This window comes from Gasterosteus aculeatus, chromosome 1 (assembly GCF_964276395.1).
Source record: "Gasterosteus aculeatus chromosome 1, fGasAcu3.hap1.1, whole genome shotgun sequence".
Lineage (NCBI taxonomy): Eukaryota > Metazoa > Chordata > Actinopteri > Perciformes > Gasterosteidae > Gasterosteus > Gasterosteus aculeatus.
The window spans coordinates 3,776,844-3,796,582 of record NC_135688.1 but is presented as its reverse complement, the minus strand read 5'-3'; the positions used below and the strand labels follow the sequence as shown (position 1 = coordinate 3,796,582).

Below are 19,739 nucleotides of genomic sequence, written 5' to 3'. Positions count from 1 at the left end.
TCCCTGAGGGTTCTCATGACATTTAGTTTCACCACAAAAACCTCTTAGTTTGCAAAAGCCTGAACTCGTTTCTCGACCACATCCTCATCCAGGGGAGGCGTCTCTCACAGAAGTCTGTACAGGCAGACATGAAAAGACGTTTTAGGCAGCTTTGTATTTATTTTTGTTAACTAACTAAAACTGAAAACTTTGCTCTGAATAAATTAAAGGAGCTTCTGGTGCCGCGGAGCACGTCGGGTCGAGATTCTCACAATAACTCAAATAAATGCTTCATGATGAATGAAGAAAAATATTGATGAAAAATAAAGAATGGTCTTCAAGTTCATTAAATTCTCAATAATATACTTTACATACTTAAAAAATATATCTACGCTCCCGCAAGCTTATCAATTAAACTGCGGATCAGACTACGCATGCGCACAACGCGCGAGCAGAAAGTACGAAAATATATCATTTTAAATTTTATTTATTTATTGGTAACTATTATATATTATTTCAAGAAAACAACATGCGTAACTGGTGTGCCGTGCACAGTTGAGTGCGCAGCTTCATGCCGAGCGGAATTCCGCAGCATTTTTGTGGCGGGACAACTCCACCTGCCAGCTGCGTGGACTGGAAGAAGGGCACGTGTGTGACGGCGCAACCCCACTCAGAAGGCTTCCGTGTTGGAAATCCAGACGCTCACTGCAGCAGACGACACTTACTTCAGAGGTGGGCCACTGATATTGTTTCGTGGATTATTCGTTTGTAGTGTTAGGCCAAGTCAGGTGAAACAAAATGACGATTTATAAACGCAGATTCTCCCTTTTCAGTAATTAACAACATACATTAATTCCTGGTTAGAGATGAAACAAACAGACAAACCCACAGGTTTAAAATACCAATAAATGAATAAATGTTACCTTTCACAGATAGCTTCCTGTAACCTGTGGAACAGGCATGATGGTGAACCCCTGTTCACTCTATTCACCATTCAGAGTTGATATAAAGCATGAACAATTCATTAACAATGTGCAAGAATGATTGTCCTGTGTGTGTGTGTGTTAAAAATGCAAATGCAATGTATGTCGGTTTGGATAAAAGCGTCAGCTAAATGACATGTAATGTAAAATCTCAATGTATTTTAGGACGCTGAAATTATGTCACTCATTTGATCTTTTATCAGTGATTGGCTAAACTGAGCCGCCTCTTTGGGACCTTGCCTGAGCCCAGCTGAAACATGCCGAAAAGCGTGTTTGCACAGATATCTTCAATGTTTCAAACACAAATCGGCACATATTGACTATTTGTAAAATATATTGTTTATATAATTCAAAATGAATATAATTTATAAATATAAATAAATGTAATTTATATTGTGGCTCAAGGTGGGGCCACGCCCCATTGCCGCCACTGCAAGACCCACTTTTATTCTGAAGCAGTATTTATCTATAAATTCGGGGACTCTAATTATGTACATCGACCACACACACACAAAAAAAGTCCCTCTTCAACCGTCCACCCGGCCCCCCTCGTGCTCGCACACCTAACAGACGTCTCTGCCTGCGTCGTGTGACTCACAACTTCCGCCGCCGCTGGCTACTCTTTCCTCTGCGCTTTTATTTTTGATACGCGTGCATCTCCGCAACTCAGTGAGTGACGTAATAATCGATAATGAAATTCGAACGCTATTAATAATCGAAATTTTATCGATTTCATCAACTCGTTGTTGGAGCCCTAGTTCTCTCCCAATAATTCGTCATGAATTAATCCTATATTGGAGACATCCTTATGTTGAAGGGTTGTGGTTGTAGATCGTCTGTGTGTTTCTGGCTGCAGTAAGAGTGAAGACTACAACCAGAAGACCATGGAAGAGGCTCTGAAGAAAGTGGAAGAGATGGAGGCTAATCTGGGAGGAACTGAGATCCTTGAGCCACTTAAACACATTTACAGACAGCCCTCCATTCCCAGTAAAATTCCCAGTAAATAAAAAACATAATTTTTTTTATTTAAGACGAGGTGCTACTTTTAAGTTGCTGTGTACTTATGTACTTCTACTAATTCCTCAGAAAAAAATCATTTACAGGATCTGTACGTACTGTCCTGAAAAAGGATCTCGATGTCACTCTAAAATCAACGCATGCTGTGTGTTTTTTTTTGTTTCGTGTGATGTTGTGTAACTTTGTGTGAACTCTCCTCATCAGCTATTTGTCTTTACTGACGGAGAGGTGGGGAACACAAAAGAAGTCATAAATCTGGTGAAGCAGAATTCAGCCTCCCACAGGTTAAAGAACAAGAAAATCAACACAATTGCTAAAATAAGTCCCATGTTTAGGTGCTGGGTGTGTAAAAACCAGCCCACTGTGTTGTAGGTGTTTCTCCTTTGGGATCGGGGAAGGGGCCAGTTCTGCTCTCATCAACGGGTTGGCCAAAGAAGGAGGAGGCCACGCTCAGTTCATCACAGGGGCCGACAGGATGCAGCCCAAAGTAACACACCGCTGCCTTCATGTCAATGGAAAATCAAATCACCACCAAAACATGATTACTTAAATGGTTCTTATTCACCAGGTGATGCAGTCGCTGCGGTTCGCTCTGCAACCGTCTGTGGTGGACGTCTCAGTCAAGTGGGATCTGCCGAGCGGAGTCTCTGTCACCGCTCTCTCTCCACCGATCGCGGCACTTTTCCAGGGTCAAAGGTCACTGGTTTACGCCCAGTTCACTGGACAGGTAGGAGCGCCACCATCTTATAGTGGAACTGCTCTCTCGTTAGATTTGTCAGGTCAGCGATGATGGAAGAAATGGTTTGTGACACTGATGTTTCCTCAGAGTTCGGAGGCGTCAAAGGGCTGTGTGACGGTGGCCTACAGCCTGGCAGGCCATCCCTCTCAGACCCAGCTCCACTTCAGTCTCAAACCTGCAAAGGTGTAAAGCAGCACAATTATGCATTGGGTCCTGTCAAGCTTAGGTTGTTAAGCTTCTGAAGAAACATAAAACATCAGTTAATTGTTAAAACCCAATCACATTTGGTTTCTGTTATTTTCAGATAAAATTAGAAATCCTGCATAAAAATAAATTAAACATACATCACATAGCCAACAAAACATGGAAACCCTGAGAATCACTGCAGCATAACAATAAAAATGCCTCATGCTATTTTTCACTGTATCAATCACGTGGTTTTATATGTTGGAAGTTTACCGACATGTATGATGTAAGTTTATCTACCTGAATCAATTTGTTTTGACACAACAGTTGATGAAGTTCATAGCAAGAAAAAAACACATTTTTGTGAAAAAATGTCTCCTTCATGGCAAGGAGGGAATGGGAGGGGCTGGAAAACACAACGTGTTCCGTTGTCGTTTCCTTCACGCTCTCTCGCGCGCGCTCCGCGGTGAACGTGCGCGTTCTCGTGGCTGTTGTTGCTGCTGCGCTCGACGGGCTCGACTGCAGTCGGCGCTCCCTCGTCACTGCTTCAGCGCAGCCGGTGGAAGTGACTTTCAACTTTTTTGGTTTGTCACTTGACATCGTTCTGCTTTAGAAACCTCGCAAGTTGTCTCCGGATATTTACAAGAGGAAACTTCTGAAACGTTGTCGCGTGGAGATCCATCCTCAGAGGTAAGAGTTAGTCTGCTGTGTGTTTATTTAAATAGTGCTTATCGATAATGAATTGGATTACAACACGCACAGCACGCGCAATCCGAATTGATTCGGGATACTGTTTGTGCCCCATTGGTTTGGGATTTCTGAAGGAACTTTACTGGAATACCGCGATGCTCTATAAAGAAATAGAATAACATACCTTAAAAAAAACACCGGATTGTTAAAATAGAAGTACTTTATTGATTCCCTCGGGGGGAAATTCAAGATCCGGGTAGCTCCTGACAATGTACAAACATAATATACGCATGCAGTTAAACTATTAAAAGGGGTTTATCAAAGAAAAAATAAAGTTAAAACACACATCATTATTGTTATCGTTGTATTCTGTAATTTTCTGTCCTGGATATCTTGTTTTAGTCTCATCAATAACATTAAGCAAACAGTTATCCAGATCCATTGTATAAAAAAGTGTGTAGACGGGTTTCCTAATAAAACTCAGCTAAACAATGAAGACACAGAATGAACCAAGAAGGGCGCAGCAGAGCAGCAGTGTGGGAGGAAACGTGTGTTTGTATTATTACTATTAACAGTTTTTGACGTTGGTAATTTTTACATTTGCAAAATGTATTCTTTATTCTGTAAATTGTGTTTTTAGGTTCAATCTTCTGGTAGGATTCATACACTAGCCTACCAGTCAAAGTTTAGACACACCTTCTATTTCAAGTGAAGGTGTGTCCAGACTTTTGAATTGTATACAAATATATATAATGGATGATTAGTTGTTTTTATAAAAGCGTACCTTGCTCGCTGCAGAATGTCCAGTAGCTGTTGTTACCATCCACCCCAGCAGCATGAAGTCCTCAAACGTCCTCTTTGATTGTTGCACAGGTATGATGGTGAGCTGCTGTGGTCTAATAACCTCTCAGAAGGAACCAGGTACGAACCTCCATCATTCTTTGTACTTCAAATATAAAAGGTACTTCTATTGTCCAATTTCATCCTGCTTTGCACACTATTGGAGGCAGGATGCACTTCTTGGTTTTACAGGTCTTCTGATGCAGCGGAAACATGAAACCGTTCAGTAAAGAATAAACCTCAACAACGTAGGAAAGCATGTTGTGTTCACTGTGTTTCCATCTGCTGCTCGCTCAGTTCCTCTGAAGAGCGTGGAGGTGGAGCTGGAGGTGAAGGACCACGTGGCTACTGTGGTCTCCACTCTGAACTACCACAACCAGGAAGACAAACCACTGGAGGCTGTCTTTGTCTTCCCCCTGCCTGGAGATGCTGCCGTCTGTCATTTCAGCGCTACTGTTGGACAGACGGAGATAGTGGCGGAGGTGAAGGAGAAACAGGAGGTGAGCTGCACAGCAACGACCTTCTCTCAAAGGAGCTGTGAAACGCAGCCAGTGTTTCACTCGTGCTTTCTGTGTTTCAGGCCCGTGAGGAGTACGACGACGCTCTGAGCTCCGGTCAGCAGGCCTTCCTGTTGGAGGAGAGCGAGCAGAGTCCAGATGTATTCTCTCTGAGTGTGGGCAGTCTGCCTCCAGGAGAGAGCGCCTCCATCAGGCTGGAGTACGTCACTGAGCTGGCTGTGCAGGCCGATGAAGGGCTGAGGTTCCTACTGCCCGCTGTGCTCAACCCTCGCTACCAACCTCAGGGTAGGAAAAGCAGCCAGCAGCTTCTTCAGGAGCCCTCAAGCTTCAACTTGGAGCACAACACCTGTACACGTCAATGGCCTCTTGTTGTCTTGGGCTTCATATCTGAACGTTTTTACCTCATTGACAGGGAGCGTTGGTAGTGAAGGGTCCAACGTCCAGGTGACCTCTGTTCCAGCCTCTCTAGTGCCCTACACTCTGTCTTTCTCTGCCCGAGTGTCCTCTCCTCGTCCCGTCTCCAAAGTAGAGTCCAGCTCTCCCCTGGACCCTGTGCAGTACCTCAACACAGAGCAAATCCAGGCCACGGTAGGTAGAGTGCTGCTGATGAATGTTTCCATCACGGAGAAGAAGAGATGTATTGGTAATGACTTGTGATGTTTGTCTGGTGAACTGCAGGTCAAGTTGGCTGCAGGACACAAGTTTGACAGAGATGTTGAACTGCTGATTTATTACAAAGACGCCCACCAGCCCTCTGCGATGGTGGAGGCAGGACAGGCCTCTTCCCAGCCTGGTGAGTTTACATTTAAACTGATACATGTAGTATGGAGTTGTAATGTGTTGGGATGAGTAATAAAAAGACAGATGCATGATCATTTCCTCTGTGTTCAGGCTCTCTGATGGGTGATCCAGTAGTGATGCTGAGCCTGTACCCAGAGTTCCCTCAGGCTGTGATGTCCTCAGTGGCTTCATCTGGAGAGTTTGTCTTCTTATTGGATCGATCTGGCAGTATGCATGGAGAGCGTATAAAGAATGCCAGGGTACTAATTATGTCTTATTCCTCTCATGAACACATTTATAGTGTCTGTCTCTCACAAAGTGACCTTCACATTATTCTCCTCCCTTAAGGACACTCTGCTGCTCCTGTTGAAGAGCCTGCCGCTCGGCTGCTATTTCAACATCTACAGTTTTGGGTCCAGCTTTGAACACATCTTCCCGTGAGTCACTTAGTCCAACAAAAGTATGATTTAGAACCATTGGTGGCTGGTGGATTTTTTTTTGGTAGGGGCAGCCAATCAGTTTAAGCAAACATCCCAGTATGATTCAATGCAAAAAAGGTTTATCAAACACGCATTACTTTGCAGTTAAACTTTTGGAATAAATGTTACATTTTTAACATAATAAGGACATCTTAGGCAAACAATTCAGTATATTAATAAATATATATAGATATATAAAACAATTCAGGTGCGCAAATATATGGCGTTAGCATGTAGCTAACTAGCTAGCTAAACATCCCGGTGTAGCATCTCTACAGAAGCTTCATATCTGCGGCTTCCCTTTCACGCCGGTCCGTTGTCTGATTGTGAGGTCAGGCTGATCTGGGTCCAGCTGTTTTACCTCTACTTTCTCCGGCAAAGTTCAGAGTTCAGAGCTAGGGTCTTCTTGGAAGGACACTGCCGGTGGTCGCTCTTGTTATGTTCTTAGACTGTGTCGGAGACTCGCCCTGAAATCTCGATGCATTTTAGGACGCTGAAATTATTCATTTTTCAATTCATTTAATTTTTTATAGCCCAAAATCGCAAGTTACAAATTTGCCTCAGAGGGCTTTACAGTCTGTACACATACGACATCCTCTGCCCTGAAACCCACACATCGGCACAGGAAAAACTGAAAAAAACCTTCCAAGAGGAAAAAAAGGGAGGAAACCTTAGTGAGAACGTCAGAGGAAGGATCCCACTCCCGGGATGGACAGACTACAATGGATGCCATGTGTACAGAATGAACAATGTATAATACATGCAATTCCTATGACAGAAATGATTCAAGTAATTGTGAGTAGCAAGCCAGGCGCACAGCAGGACCACTGCAGGGACAACCACCATCAGGTAGAACCACCATCCACAGAAGCCTGTGGGGAGGGAGAGCACAACGACTGTAGGAGAGGGTAATGTCGGTTTATGAGTACAGTAATGTGCTTAATGTTTAAAATAATTATGATGATGATGATGGTGGCAGCAGCAGGTGTCAGCAGGGCCACGGCAGGTGTCAGGACCAGGGTCCAGAAGGAGCTACGATCTACGGAGACTTGCTAGGGGAGAAAGCACAAAAAAAGAAGCTGAATTAGTCATGTGCATTAATAAAATGTGAATTATTATTGGTGTGTCCTAAGAAGTCCAAGCCTATAGCAGCTTAACAAAGGCCTGGTCTTGGCTAACCTGAGCCAGCCCTAACTGTAAGCAAAATCAAAAATTAAGCTTTACCTTAAAAGAGCTGACCGAATCTCACCCCCAGACTGAAAGTGGAAGCTGGTTCCACAAAAGAGGAGCTTGATAACCGAAGGCTCTGGCACCCAGCCTACTTTTTAAAACCATAGGAACAACAAGTAGCCCAGCATCTATGTGCAGCTGCCCTGTAGGGCAATAAGGTGTTACAAGCTCTTTAAGATACAACGGTGCCTCACCAGCAAGTGCCTTGTAGGTGAGGAGAAGTACCTTAAATTCTATTCTTGATTTAAGAGGGAGCCAATGCAGAGAAGTTAATACAGGACTGATATGATCCCTTTTCTTAGTTTTTGTTAATACACGTGCTGCAGCATTCTGAATCAACTGGAGAGGCTTAAGAGATTTACAAGAGCAGCCTGATAACAAAGAATTACAGTAATCCAGTCTAGAAGTGACAAACGCATGAACAAATTTTTTCTTCCTGATTTTTTTTATAAAAAAACGTAGATGGGAAAGAAAGGAAAAAGACAGTCTGCTTCGGGGCAGACAAACTAAAAATATAGATCGAAACACAATTCAACTGATGTCTAAAAGGTAACACCCGGGAGATCGTTATAATGTCTCTCATTAACTTTATCAGTGATTGGCTAACTGCTTTTAGACCCGCCGCCATTGGGACGCGGAGACAGGAAAAGCATACATTTTGTGCAGATATCTTGATTTACAAATATTATCGGGTATATAATCCATGTTTCAAAAACACAAATATTGACCATTTGTAAAATACATTTTTATAATATAAACAACAAAAATGAATACAACTTATTTTTATTTTTTTCAGTCGCACACGGTGGGGCCACGCCCCGTTGTCCTCTATGGACCAGCCACCACTGTTTATAACTATTTTATAATACGGGTAGATGAAATCCAGCGTTCTGATTGGTTGACAGTGAGTCACGGGGGTTCATTATTAAACGATAATGTAGAGTTGCTCTTCACATTGACCTGAGCGTTCCATTTCACTGCACACTCAAAGTAACAGGTTAGATTTTGTGCAACAGTTAGTTGACATTTCTGTTTTTAGCTCGGTGGTGATCGCTGACAAAAACCGTGGAAATCCCACAAGGTGGACGTCATGATGGATGTGAATAATTGAGATGGTGCGGATCCCAATGCTGTTTACATGCACGTACGGGGACACATTTTTTGTCTAGACTACTTAAATGAGATGCACAACATTTGATGTCTACAACTTATTTTATGCTGAAAAGCAGCTATTTACGTTTTATTTATAATTTTGCTGGTAACCAGATTATAAAAGCAACTTGAGGCAGTACTTTATCTTCAATAATGTAACGTTCAGGGGTGTTGTTGACGCGCAATGATAAAGTACAGCCTCTCGTACCTTATTGCTTAAACCACCACGGTGTAACCATTGACTAATGTTAATGTCAAAGTTTTGAAATGTCCTCCCAATACTTTAAAATGAATTCATCTGGTATTGAAGACATTCTTATGTTGAAGGGTTGTAGATCATCTGTATGCTGTAAAGTTTGTGTGTTTCTGGCTGCAGTAAGAGTGAAGAGTACAACCAGAAGACGATGGAAGAGGCTCTGAAGAAAGTGGAAGAGATGGAGGCTAATCTGGGAGGAACTGAGATCCTGAAGCCACTTAAACACATTTACAGACAGCCCTCCATTCCCAGTCAACCTCGACAAGTAACAAACACACACACACACACACTAAAACAGCAATGAAACACTGTGTGTAACTTTGTGTGAACTCTCCTCATCAGCTATTTGTCTTTACTGACGGAGAGGTGGGGAACACAAAAGAAGTCATAAATCTGGTGAAGCAGAATTCAGCCTCCCACAGGTTAAAGAACAAGAAAATCAACACAATTGCTAAAATAAGTCCCATGTTTAGGTGCTGGGTGTGTAAAAACCAGCCCACTGTGTTGTAGGTGTTTCTCCTTTGGGATCGGGGAAGGGGCCAGTTCTGCTCTCATCAACGGGTTGGCCAAAGAAGGAGGAGGCCACGCTCAGTTCATCACAGGGGCCGACAGGATGCAGCCCAAAGTAACACACCGCTGCCTTCATGTCAATGGAAAATCAAATCACCACCATAACATGATTACTTAAATGGTTCTTACTCACCAGGTGATGCAGTCGCTGCGGTTCGCTCTGCAACCGTCTGTGGTGGATGTCTCAGTCAAGTGGGATCTGCCGAGCGGAGTCTCTGTCACCGCTCTCTCTCCACCGATCGCAGCACTTTTCCAGGGTCAAAGGTCACTGGTTTATGCCCAGTTTACTGGACAGGTAGGAGCACCACCATCTTATAGTGGAACTACTCTCTCGTTTGATTTATCAGGTGAGCGATGATGGAAGAAATGGTTTGTGACACTGATGTTTCCTCAGAGTTCGGAGGCGTCAGAGGGCTGTGTGACGGTGGCCTACAGCCTGGCAGGTCATCCCTCTCAGACCCAGCTCCACTTCAGTCTCAAACCTGCAGAGGACTCTGGGTAAAGCAGCACAATTATGCATTGGGTCCTGTCCTAAAAAATGTTGAGTTCATTTTCATTATTGAGATCAAATCAAAGGACCGAGGAAAGAGGAGCTCTTTGACTTTAGCGAGGAGTGAGAACCAAGGACCTGTCCGTTAAGAGAGTATTGTACTGATGCATTAAAGGTCTGCTCAGTGGCTGACGCACACAATGTGCAGAGCGGCCTCGAATGTAATCATTTAGTCAAGAATCCCTGTAGAATCTCTTTGTTCTTTTCACTCCTGGACGTACATGAACCCTAAAAGAAATAATTAGTATGTGTATTATAATTTTGTAAATCTGTGTTTTGTCTCTGCAGACTAACGGTCCACAGGTTGGCCGCTCGGACCGTGATCCGCTCTCTGGAGATGGAGGTGAGAGAGCCTGGAGGACAGGAAGACGCAGGAGGGAAGAAGAAGGTGGTGGAGCTCAGCGTCCAATCAGGAGTGAGCAGTGTCTTCACCGCCTTCATTGCCGTCAACAAATCCAACAGCGAAGCTATTCAAGGACCTCTGCTGTGCAGAACGATTCCAACACCCAGTGAGTCATTTCTATAGAAATATAACAGAAATACAGCTGACCATGAATGAAAATGTATGTAGACAATGTTTGTTTAGTTATTGTCTCGGCTCAAATCTCAACATCAATTTCTTTTTTGTTAATCTCAAAGGGATGAGGGCCTGCAAGGTTCTTGGGGCGCCCTATTTGATGAGAAGTAAGTAAAACCTGTCCTAATGTGAGTAAACCTCAACAAATCTGAATTGGAGAGAAACGCATACTTGTGTATTTCTACACACTTTTGAGATATTTTAAACTATTTGAACTTCTTGGTAGTCACATAATGTCCCAATCCAGTAGTTATGTCTATATTTTTGGTTTGGTTCTTAGCATGGCTCATGTCTTCATCTCACGCTGTGTTTTTATGATCTCAAAGGGCCTGTGATGTCTTTTTATTCGGCGCAGGGTTCTCAGATGTCTCCTAGTAAGTGTATTTCTATAAATAGACTAAATGGATGTAAACAAAACTGCATCGTCTTAAATGTTCAATCCGGCAGATTACCTGGGTTCTTGCACCATTTCAAAAGAAAAATGTAATGCTTTTTAAGACCTCAAAAAATATAATTTAAGACCCCAAAATGTCACAATTTCTTTGGAATACGCAATTTATTGCCTCCTATAATGGAAATCAAAATCTCAACATCAATTTCTTTCTTTTTTATCTCAAAGGGATGATGGCCTGCATGGCTCCTATGGGGTCCTGTTCGATGAGAAGTAAGTAAAACCTGTCCTAATGTAAGTAAACCTCAACAAATCTGAATTGTAGAGAAACGCATACTTGTGTATTTCTACACACTATTCTAAACTTTTGAGATATTTTAAACTATTTGAACTTCTTGGTAGTCACATAATGTCCCGATCCAGTAGTTATGTCTGTATTTTTGGTTTGGTTCTTAGCATGGCTCATGTCTTCACCTCACGCTGTGTTTTTATGATCTCAAAGTGCCTGTGATGTCTTGTGATATGGCGCAGCTTCCTCAGATGTCTCCTAGTAAGTGTATTTCTATAAATAGACTAAATGGATGTAAACAAAACTGCATCGTCTTAAATGTTTAATCCGGCAGATTACCTGGGTTCTTGCACCATTTCAAAAGAAAAATGTAATGCTTTTTAAGACCTCAAAAAATATAATTTAAGACCCCAAAATGTCACAATTTCTTTGGAATACGCAATTTATTGCCTCCTACAATGGAAATCAAAACTCTTTTAACACACACTTGTTACAGCCGACTGAGAGGTGGCGTCTGAACTTGTAACGTCGTTAGGTCGTGCTGCAAACAATGCAGGGATTAACCTGGCCCCGCTATGGCTAGCTGCTGCAACGTATCGCTGGTGCTTTCCTCCTTTCATGTGCGACTCGACGGCTTTGAGCCCCGTGGTCCCTAATGAAAAGGTCTTTTTGCATAGTTTACACATTGCCTCATTGTTGTTTTCAATTGGCGCCAATCACCTCCTAAATGCATCCTCTTCCATCCACTTGTCGTTAGATTTGTACTTCCCCATCTTCTTTGCATTTTCAACCTCACACCGCCAACTGCGTAATGGCGACACGCAGCCTGACGTCAGCGTCTGTAGCTGACGTACCGTGAACAGCTATTCAATTGCGGAGACTCATTTTGCACAATACTAAATCATCCATTAGATGTTTTACGATGCGCCACTGTGCTTTCTCGTCGTCATTAAGTGCACCGGCAAAAAAATGAATACCTACAGCAACTTTACGTGAAATTTAAGCCAATTTAAGGCCTTAATTTGCTGAATTTTAATTGAAGACATTTTAAGACTTTTTAAGGACCCGCGGGAACCCTGCTATGTTACCTTTGTGATGTCCTGACCACTTTCTCTTAATCTTTTTAACCTCAGAGTTCAGAGGCGTCAGAGGGCTGTGTCAGGCAGGCAGGTCATCCCTCTCAGACCCAGCTCCACTTCAGTCTCAAACCTGGAGAGGTACGTGAAATTTAAGACTTTTTAAGGACCCGCGGGAACCCTGCTATGTTACCGTTGTAATGTCCTGACCACTTTCTCTTAATCTTTTTAACCTCAGAGAGTCATATAAATATTAATTAATAATGTTAATGAGATGAGAGTGTCATCTCTTTTAAGGCAATAGTAATGGAGGTGGCGGCTCAAAGTTACTCCGTGAGGGAAGAATAAAGTCACCTGCCTCGGTGATGACACTGTCTGGTTGGCTCAAGGAAAAGTGTGCTGGCCGTAAGTACTATTTTCCTGGACCACATCATACTGGTGTCACAATAACAGTGTTTACTGGGGGATCAATACAAACAATCACTTCCAGGGAATTTTGTTATTAAACCAAAAATGGCCAAAGACCTTTTTTACGTGACCATGGACTGTAATTCAGACAAGAGATACAAAGATAGACAACGGCTGGTATCTGCACATTAAAGTAGATCATATTTGTAAATTACCACATTAGATTGTGCCAAAGGCATTTAATGATTAAGTTCCATCCACTAGCTGCACCAGTGTCGCTGTTGGTGATTTAAATTGTCTTTTCTTTGTACTCTGCTTTCTCCAGAAGTGGTTAACACATTGAGAATGTCCCAATTTTACAAATCCAGTTCCTTCGTTGTTATCCTTCCTTGTATAAATATTTACATCAATTTCTTTTTTTCATCCCAAAGTGATGGGGCTTGCCTTTGGTCAAACGTCCTGTTCGATGGATAGTAAGTAAAACCTGTCTTAATGTATGATGAAGTACAACACATCTGGATTGGATACCTATGTATTTCTACACACATTTCTACATGTTTGAGATATTTTGATTCATTTGAACTTCTTGTTGTTATTAATTGTAACAAGGTATTTTTGGTTTAGTTATTAATCAGGAATCAGGAAACATTTATTAGCCAAAATACGTCAAACATACAAGGAATTTGTCTTGGCGGTTAGTGCGCGACAGTAGACAGACAAGACAACAGTGCACAAGTAATAAAGTAGAATGAAATGCTAGTGCAATGGGTTAGTAGAATAAGGCTAAGGCTATGGGTTAGTATAAAACAAGGGAATAAAGTTTAAAAAATTTAAATATTAAAAAGTTAAAGAAAAATATTATGCATAAAGTGCACTAACAGACAAGAGACAAAGTGACAAGTGACAAAGTGATGAATTGCAGTTAAAGTGGCATGTGCAGTATGAGGGGGGGTGACCGGTGCAATGTTATAGTCAGGCAGTGGGGGACCGGGCTCTGTTGATGAGCCCGACTGCCGACGGGAAGAAACTGTTCGTGTGGCGGGAGGTCCTTAGTCCTGATGGACCTCAGCCTCCTGCCAGATGGAAGGGGCACAAACAGTTTTTGTCCGGGGTGGGAGGGGTCGGCCGCGATCTTTTTAGCTCGCTTCAGAGACCTGGAAGCGAACAAGTAGGGACGGCAGGTTGCAGCCGATCACCCTCTCTGCAGAGCGGATGACCCGCTGAAGCCTGCCCTTGTCCTTGGCTGTGGCTGCAGCGTACCAGACAGTGATGGAGGAGCAGAGGATGGACTCGATGATGGCCGTGTAGAAGTGGACCATCATCGTCTTTGGCAGGTTGAGTTTCTTCAGCTGCCTCAGGAAGAACAACCTCTGCTGAGCCTTCTTGGTGATGGAGCTGATGTTCAGCTCCCACTTGAGGTCCTGGGTGATGATGGAGCCCAGGAAACGGAAGGAATCCACAATAGTGACGGGGGAGTCACACAGGGTGATGGGGGAGGGTGGGGCTTTGTTCCGCCGGAAATCCACAACCATCTCCACTGTCTTTAGAGCGTTGAGCTCCAGGTTGTTCTGGCTGCACCACGACACCAGATGGTCAGACTCCCACCTGTAGGCGGACTCGTCCCCACCAGAGATTAGTCCAATGAGGGTGGTGTCATCCGCAAACTTCAGGAGCTTGACGGACTGGTGACTGGAGGTGCAGCTGTTGGTGTACAGGGAGAAGAGCAGAGGGGAGAGAACGCAGCCTTGGGGGGAACCGGTGCTGATGGTCCGAGAGGCTGAGACATGTTTCCCCAGCTTCACGTGCTGCTTCCTGTCAGACAGGAAGTCTGTGATCCACTTGCAGGTGGAGTCGGGCACGTGCAGCTGGGAGAGTTTGTCCTGCAGCAGAGACGGGATGATAGTGTTAAAAGCAGAGCTGAAGTCCACAAACAGGATCCTGGCGTAGGTTCCTGGGGAGTCCAGATGCTGGAGGATGTAGTGGAGGGCCATGTTGACAGCATCGTCTACAGACCTGTTGGCTCTGTAGGCGAACTGCAGGGGGTCCAGGAGGGGGTCGGTGAGGGACTTCAGGTGGGTCAGGACTAGCCGTTCAAAAGACTTCATGACTACAGAGGTCAGGGCGACGGGCCTGTAGTCATTGAGTCCTGTGATCCTGGGCTTCTTGGGGACAGGGATGATGGTGGAGGCCTTGAAGCAGGCTGGTACGTGGCATGTCTCCAGGGAGGTGTTGAAGATGTCAGTGAACACCGGAGACAGCTGGTCAGCACAATGCTTCAGGGAGTGAGGGGAAACGGAGTCCGGACCGGCTGCCTTACGGGGATTTAGTCTTCTAAAGAGCCGGTTAACGTCTCTCTCCAGAATAGAGAGGGTCGTTGCTGGTGGGGGAAGGGAAGGTGATATAGTTGAAGAGGCGTGAGCACCTGATGGGCTGGGGGAGGGAGGGGAGGGGGACTGCAGCAGGTTGGTGGAGCTGTGGGGGATGGGATCAGGACATTGTCTTTCAAATCTTCAGTAGAACTCATTGAGCTCGTCTGCCAGGCGGAGGTCATTCATGGAGTGGGGGGTTTTTGGCTTGTAGTTGGTGAGGTGTTTGAGGCCTCTCCAGACCGAAGCAGAGTCACTTGCTGAGAACTGTTGTTGGAGTTTCTCAGAGTACAGTCGTTTAGCGTCTCTCACCGCCTTGCTAAACTTGTATTTTGCCTCTGTGTACAAGTCTTTGTCCCCACTCCTAAATGCCTGATCCTTCTGCAGGAGTAGTGTTCTGAGTTCCGCTGTGAACCAGGGTTTGTCGTTGTTGTAACTCACCCTGGTGCATGATGGTACACAGCTGTCCTCACAGAAGCCGATGTAGGAAGTTACAGCCTCTGTGAACTCATCCAGACTGTCATTAGCAGTCCTGAAAACATCCCAGTCTGTGCAGTCAAAGCACGCCCGAAGATCCTCCAGCGCCTCACTGGTCCACTTCTTGAATTCCCTCACCACAGGTTTGCAGAGCTTTAGTTTCTGCCTGTATGCAGGAATCAGATGGACCATGACGTGGTCAGAGTGTCCCAGTGCAGCACGAGGGACGGCGTGATCAGCCCTGCTGACTGTGGTGTAACAGTGATCCAGCGTGTTCTCCTCTCTGGTGGGGCATTTAATAAACTGTCTGTATTTAGGAAGTTCATGGCTGAGATTTCCTTTGTTAAGGTCCCCGAGGACAATAACTAAAGAGTCCGGGTTGGTCCGCTCCACACGCCGTATCTAAGATGTCTTGACCTCCCGCTGTGTTTTTATTATCTCAAAGGGCAGAGGGCAGGTGGTATGCCGGAGCTTCCTCAGATGTCTCCTAGTAAGTATAAATCTAAAAAGATCTGTTTGAATTTGTATAAATATGTATGAATATATATATATATATATATATATATATATATATGTATATATATAATAGACTAAAATTAATTTCAATAGAAGACAACACATTTCTGTGGCACAATTTCTCTGCTTGCTTCTTGCAGCTGCAATGTGATAATGAATGAATGTATGAACGGTAGGAGTTATTTTTGCCCCTGTTCGGGGGTAATTGACATAAGAAAGACGTGATTGTCTAGTGCAGCATGCGATGAAGGCTGCGCTGCGTGTGGCTACACTGTGGCATGTGTGCAATCATTTTAAATGTACTGAACCCTTAAAGGGCCGCACGGTATGGCCAGAAATCCATATCACGGTATTAAAAAAGATTCTGAGGTATTCTGGTATATCACGGTATTGCGGTATTTTCAAGTAAACACATTAATTCATTGACCCCCGAAAAAGACCGGGCCGCCCGCTGACCAAATTGCCCACAACTGGCCGACGAGTTAGCTTGTAACCGGCGAGTTAGCTTGTTAGCGTGTTAGCTTGTTGTGGCTGCAAACTGCAAACAGTTTCGCTAGCAACTGGCCGGGTGAGTTAGCTTGTTAGCTCTTAAGCTAGTTAGGGTGTTAGCTTGTTGTGGCTTTAGGTGTTGCCACCAGAGACTCGGAAGACTTTGCAATAAATCGTTTTCTGATGTAACTTATGTCAGATTTTCCAAAACCCTTCAAACAGACACAGCTCCTCTCTTGGGCACAAGTTGTGTTGGTGCATCTCGGGTCTCCCTCCTTTATGCTCTTTTCCGTGTTTTCACGTAACCAGCAGAGTTAACGTTACCTGTTGTTGTGAGCTGTACCCAGCATGCAGTTCGGCGTTGTAATTTCTTTTAAATGTACAATTATTAGTGTTACAAATTGTTTATGTGTCACAAGCCGTTGTGTCGTGGTGTTTTACCCTGTTTGTTGTCGGTTATTCATTGTTGTTTTAAAGTTATAACCAGGACTCAATCTCAACACACATAACGCAAGTAGCTCCGGCGCTTAGCGCGTTGTTGTTACGTGTCTAAAATAATTTTGCCGCCCGCTTAGGAGCAACATCGCGTGAGGAATTCGTACCGTATGAAAACCATATACCGATAAACCGTCCAGCTCTAAATCCTTCATACATGTACATGGATAGATACGGAGCACGCGGCACGTACTTCTGTTTGGTGGAGTTCTCATGACACTGTACCAGTGTCGCTGTGGTTGATTTACATTTTCTTTCCTCTGTAATCTGGTTCCTCCTGAAGTGGTTAACACATTGAGAATGTCCCAATCGTACAATTTGAGTTCCTTCCTTGTTATTACTGTTGTTGCTGTTGTATAACGTTCAACATCTCGTTTTTTCTTTAAGTGATGGACCAAAGTGACACACTTGGTAAGTAGCGTTATTTAGCACACGCCTGCTGACTCTCGTCTTTTGTTTCACTCATGTTCCCCTCTGGGTGAATTGTAATATGCTCTGTGATTTTCTGGCTTTAAATTTAAACTTTTTGTTTGTGCTGTCAATAGATTAAGAGAAATTAACTAACTAATCACACATTTTGAAATTCACTAATCTCCATTAGTGGCTATTTTACTAAATCTTACAAGTAATGAGTAATCACTTCAGAAAACGTGTATGTCAGACACTGTTGTTTAATTGTTAATGTTATTTTAAACACAAAACTACACACATTTGATCATCTTGATCAATATTAAATAATATTAACAATTTTAATAATAATAAAACACAATAAAAAACAATTTTAATAATAATGAAACACGTTTAGGTTGACAGTCCTACTTTTTATCATTCAAAACCTTTTATTCATCAAACACTCTGATTAACCAGCAAACCTCATATGGACTTTGTGTTTATAGATACTTAGCAGGTAATGATGACAGATCACATAAAATAACATTATTATTATTGGGTCAGTGTTTTAGAGCTTTGCATGTCATATTTTAGTTGAATAATTCCCTCATATGTCGTTCCTCTAATATACGTACTTCTACACATCAGTATCAAATAGGAAGAGAACAATAGAAATTACTAAACCAAATTGATCACTCTCAGTACAATAAGCCAGAGGGATGTTTATATTTTCACTCTGATCTCTTCCTCAGAAAGCTGTCGGCCCAAACAGCCCCCCAGAGACCCTTTGCTGCAGCTGGTCTCCCTGCAGAAGGCGTCTGGCTGCTGGTTGCTGGATCCACATCTGGCTGCTGCACTGGGGAAGACCAGCGAGGAGGTGGAGAAGCCCAAGCCTGCATCGGTGGGTTGCTGTCAATGACAATAACGTTGGTTAATAATGGGACTGTTCAATGTTGCCCTTGGTGCTGAATCCTCTGTTCTCTTTAACTTTGTTTTCCCCGTTGGGTTCTATTCCATTTTGCATTGTTTGTTTTGTTGTATTAGGTGAAGCAGGACGTGTGGGCCACCATTCTGGCTCTGATCTGGCTTCATGGTTTCAAGATGGATGCTCAAGAGGAGTGGGAGCTTCTGTCTATGAAGGCTGTGTCCTGGCTGCGAGCTCAGAAAGGTAAAAAGCACTAAATGAATGTCAGGATGCCAAAGCTGAGTGACTTCTTGAATTGGTAGGAGGCAGCCAAGCAAGACTTTGTCCTGATATCATAAGGGTTTATATTTGTAAAAAAGAAGGTTCCTGGTTCACGTACCATTAAACAAATGTACAAAGAAGACAAATAAACCTAATCAGTTAACCTTAACAAGAGTATGGTAAGTACCCAAAACACAGACTAACATGGGGACAAAGGTGAGTTGTCACCCACTTTATCGCAATGAAGTATTGATTTTCTGTTTTTAACAGGGACTCTTTATCCACAGTCTGCTGATGACGTGTTCTGTGTTTTCTTTTCTGCAGCATCATTGGTGACGCAGTGTGTGGAAGCAGGAAATGCTCTGTTGGGTTGCAACGTGCAGAAAGACGCCGTGGGGCTCTGACGTGTTCATTGAAGGAGCTTCTCCTGCAGGATTGGTCCCCTCTGGTACATCAAAGCAGATTCACTCCATCGTGTACTTAAAATCAATTAATCCATTTTAGGTCAACTAGTGTGTAGAACAACTTTAAATTAAACTCAATTTTGAAAAACAATGTTCTTTGGTGGCTTTATTTCAGTCTTCACCGTTCTGATTCATTGTGCAGTACAAACTTTGTGACATCAAGTGTAGAAAGATATATCCTTAATAACTACTGGGTCTGAGGGGTGTTCATGCTTTAAAACAAACCTTTTACTTGAGTTGATATCTTGCTCTTGTCCAACACTAATCGGTTATTTTATACAGTGAACAAATTGCAGGTGTGTGGCTGTGAGTTGTTTGGGTTGTTGTGGCGCAGGTGTAGAGAGGGCGCGCTGGGAACCATGAGGTTGGTGGTTTGAGTTCCGGCTACCCCATGTCTCAGGTCGAAGTGTCCCTGAGCAAGACACCTATCCCCTAATAGCTCCCTGGTTAAACATGTAAAATGCCATGGGTTACAAATGTAATGTAAGTCGCTTTGGATAAAAGCGTCAGCTAAATGACCTATAATGTAATAATGTAGTTCATACTTCATTGAAAGATAAAGGTTATTTAAAACAGTGCAGAAAATCAATGAATTTGCTGGTAATTATTTAGCTATTGTTCCAGGGTTACACTTAGTTCCCCAGAT

General features: G+C 43.4%; 1 protein-coding gene across 11 annotated transcripts; it reads left to right on the top strand.

Moving 5' to 3' along the window:
• Window positions 1-3,354: 3,354 nt before the first annotated feature.
• On the top strand, window positions 3,355-19,184 carry LOC144411410 (von Willebrand factor A domain-containing protein 5A-like). 11 transcript variants are annotated; one of them, XM_078107981.1, is made up of 26 exons: window positions 3,355-3,594; window positions 4,468-4,515; window positions 4,732-4,934; window positions 5,015-5,237; window positions 5,365-5,540; window positions 5,631-5,745; window positions 5,844-5,992; window positions 6,081-6,169; window positions 8,970-9,114; window positions 9,192-9,271; window positions 9,360-9,474; window positions 9,556-9,714; window positions 9,814-9,917; window positions 10,258-10,478; window positions 10,609-10,653; window positions 10,873-10,920; window positions 11,166-11,210; window positions 11,440-11,487; window positions 12,360-12,443; window positions 12,600-12,707; window positions 13,142-13,183; window positions 15,999-16,043; window positions 17,441-17,464; window positions 18,196-18,344; window positions 18,488-18,611; window positions 18,954-19,184. In XM_078107981.1, exons 2-26 carry the CDS (start codon window positions 4,470-4,472, stop codon window positions 19,031-19,033), a joined length of 2,667 nt encoding a protein of 888 aa, XP_077964107.1. In that variant the 5' UTR covers window positions 3,355-3,594; window positions 4,468-4,469; the 3' UTR covers window positions 19,034-19,184. The 11 variants fall into 11 exon arrangements, with proteins under 11 accessions (XP_077964107.1, XP_077964111.1, XP_077964114.1 ...); XM_078107985.1 differs by lacking the exon at window positions 15,999-16,043; XM_078107988.1 differs by lacking the exons at window positions 10,609-10,653; window positions 10,873-10,920.
• Window positions 19,185-19,739: the final 555 nt, after the last annotated feature.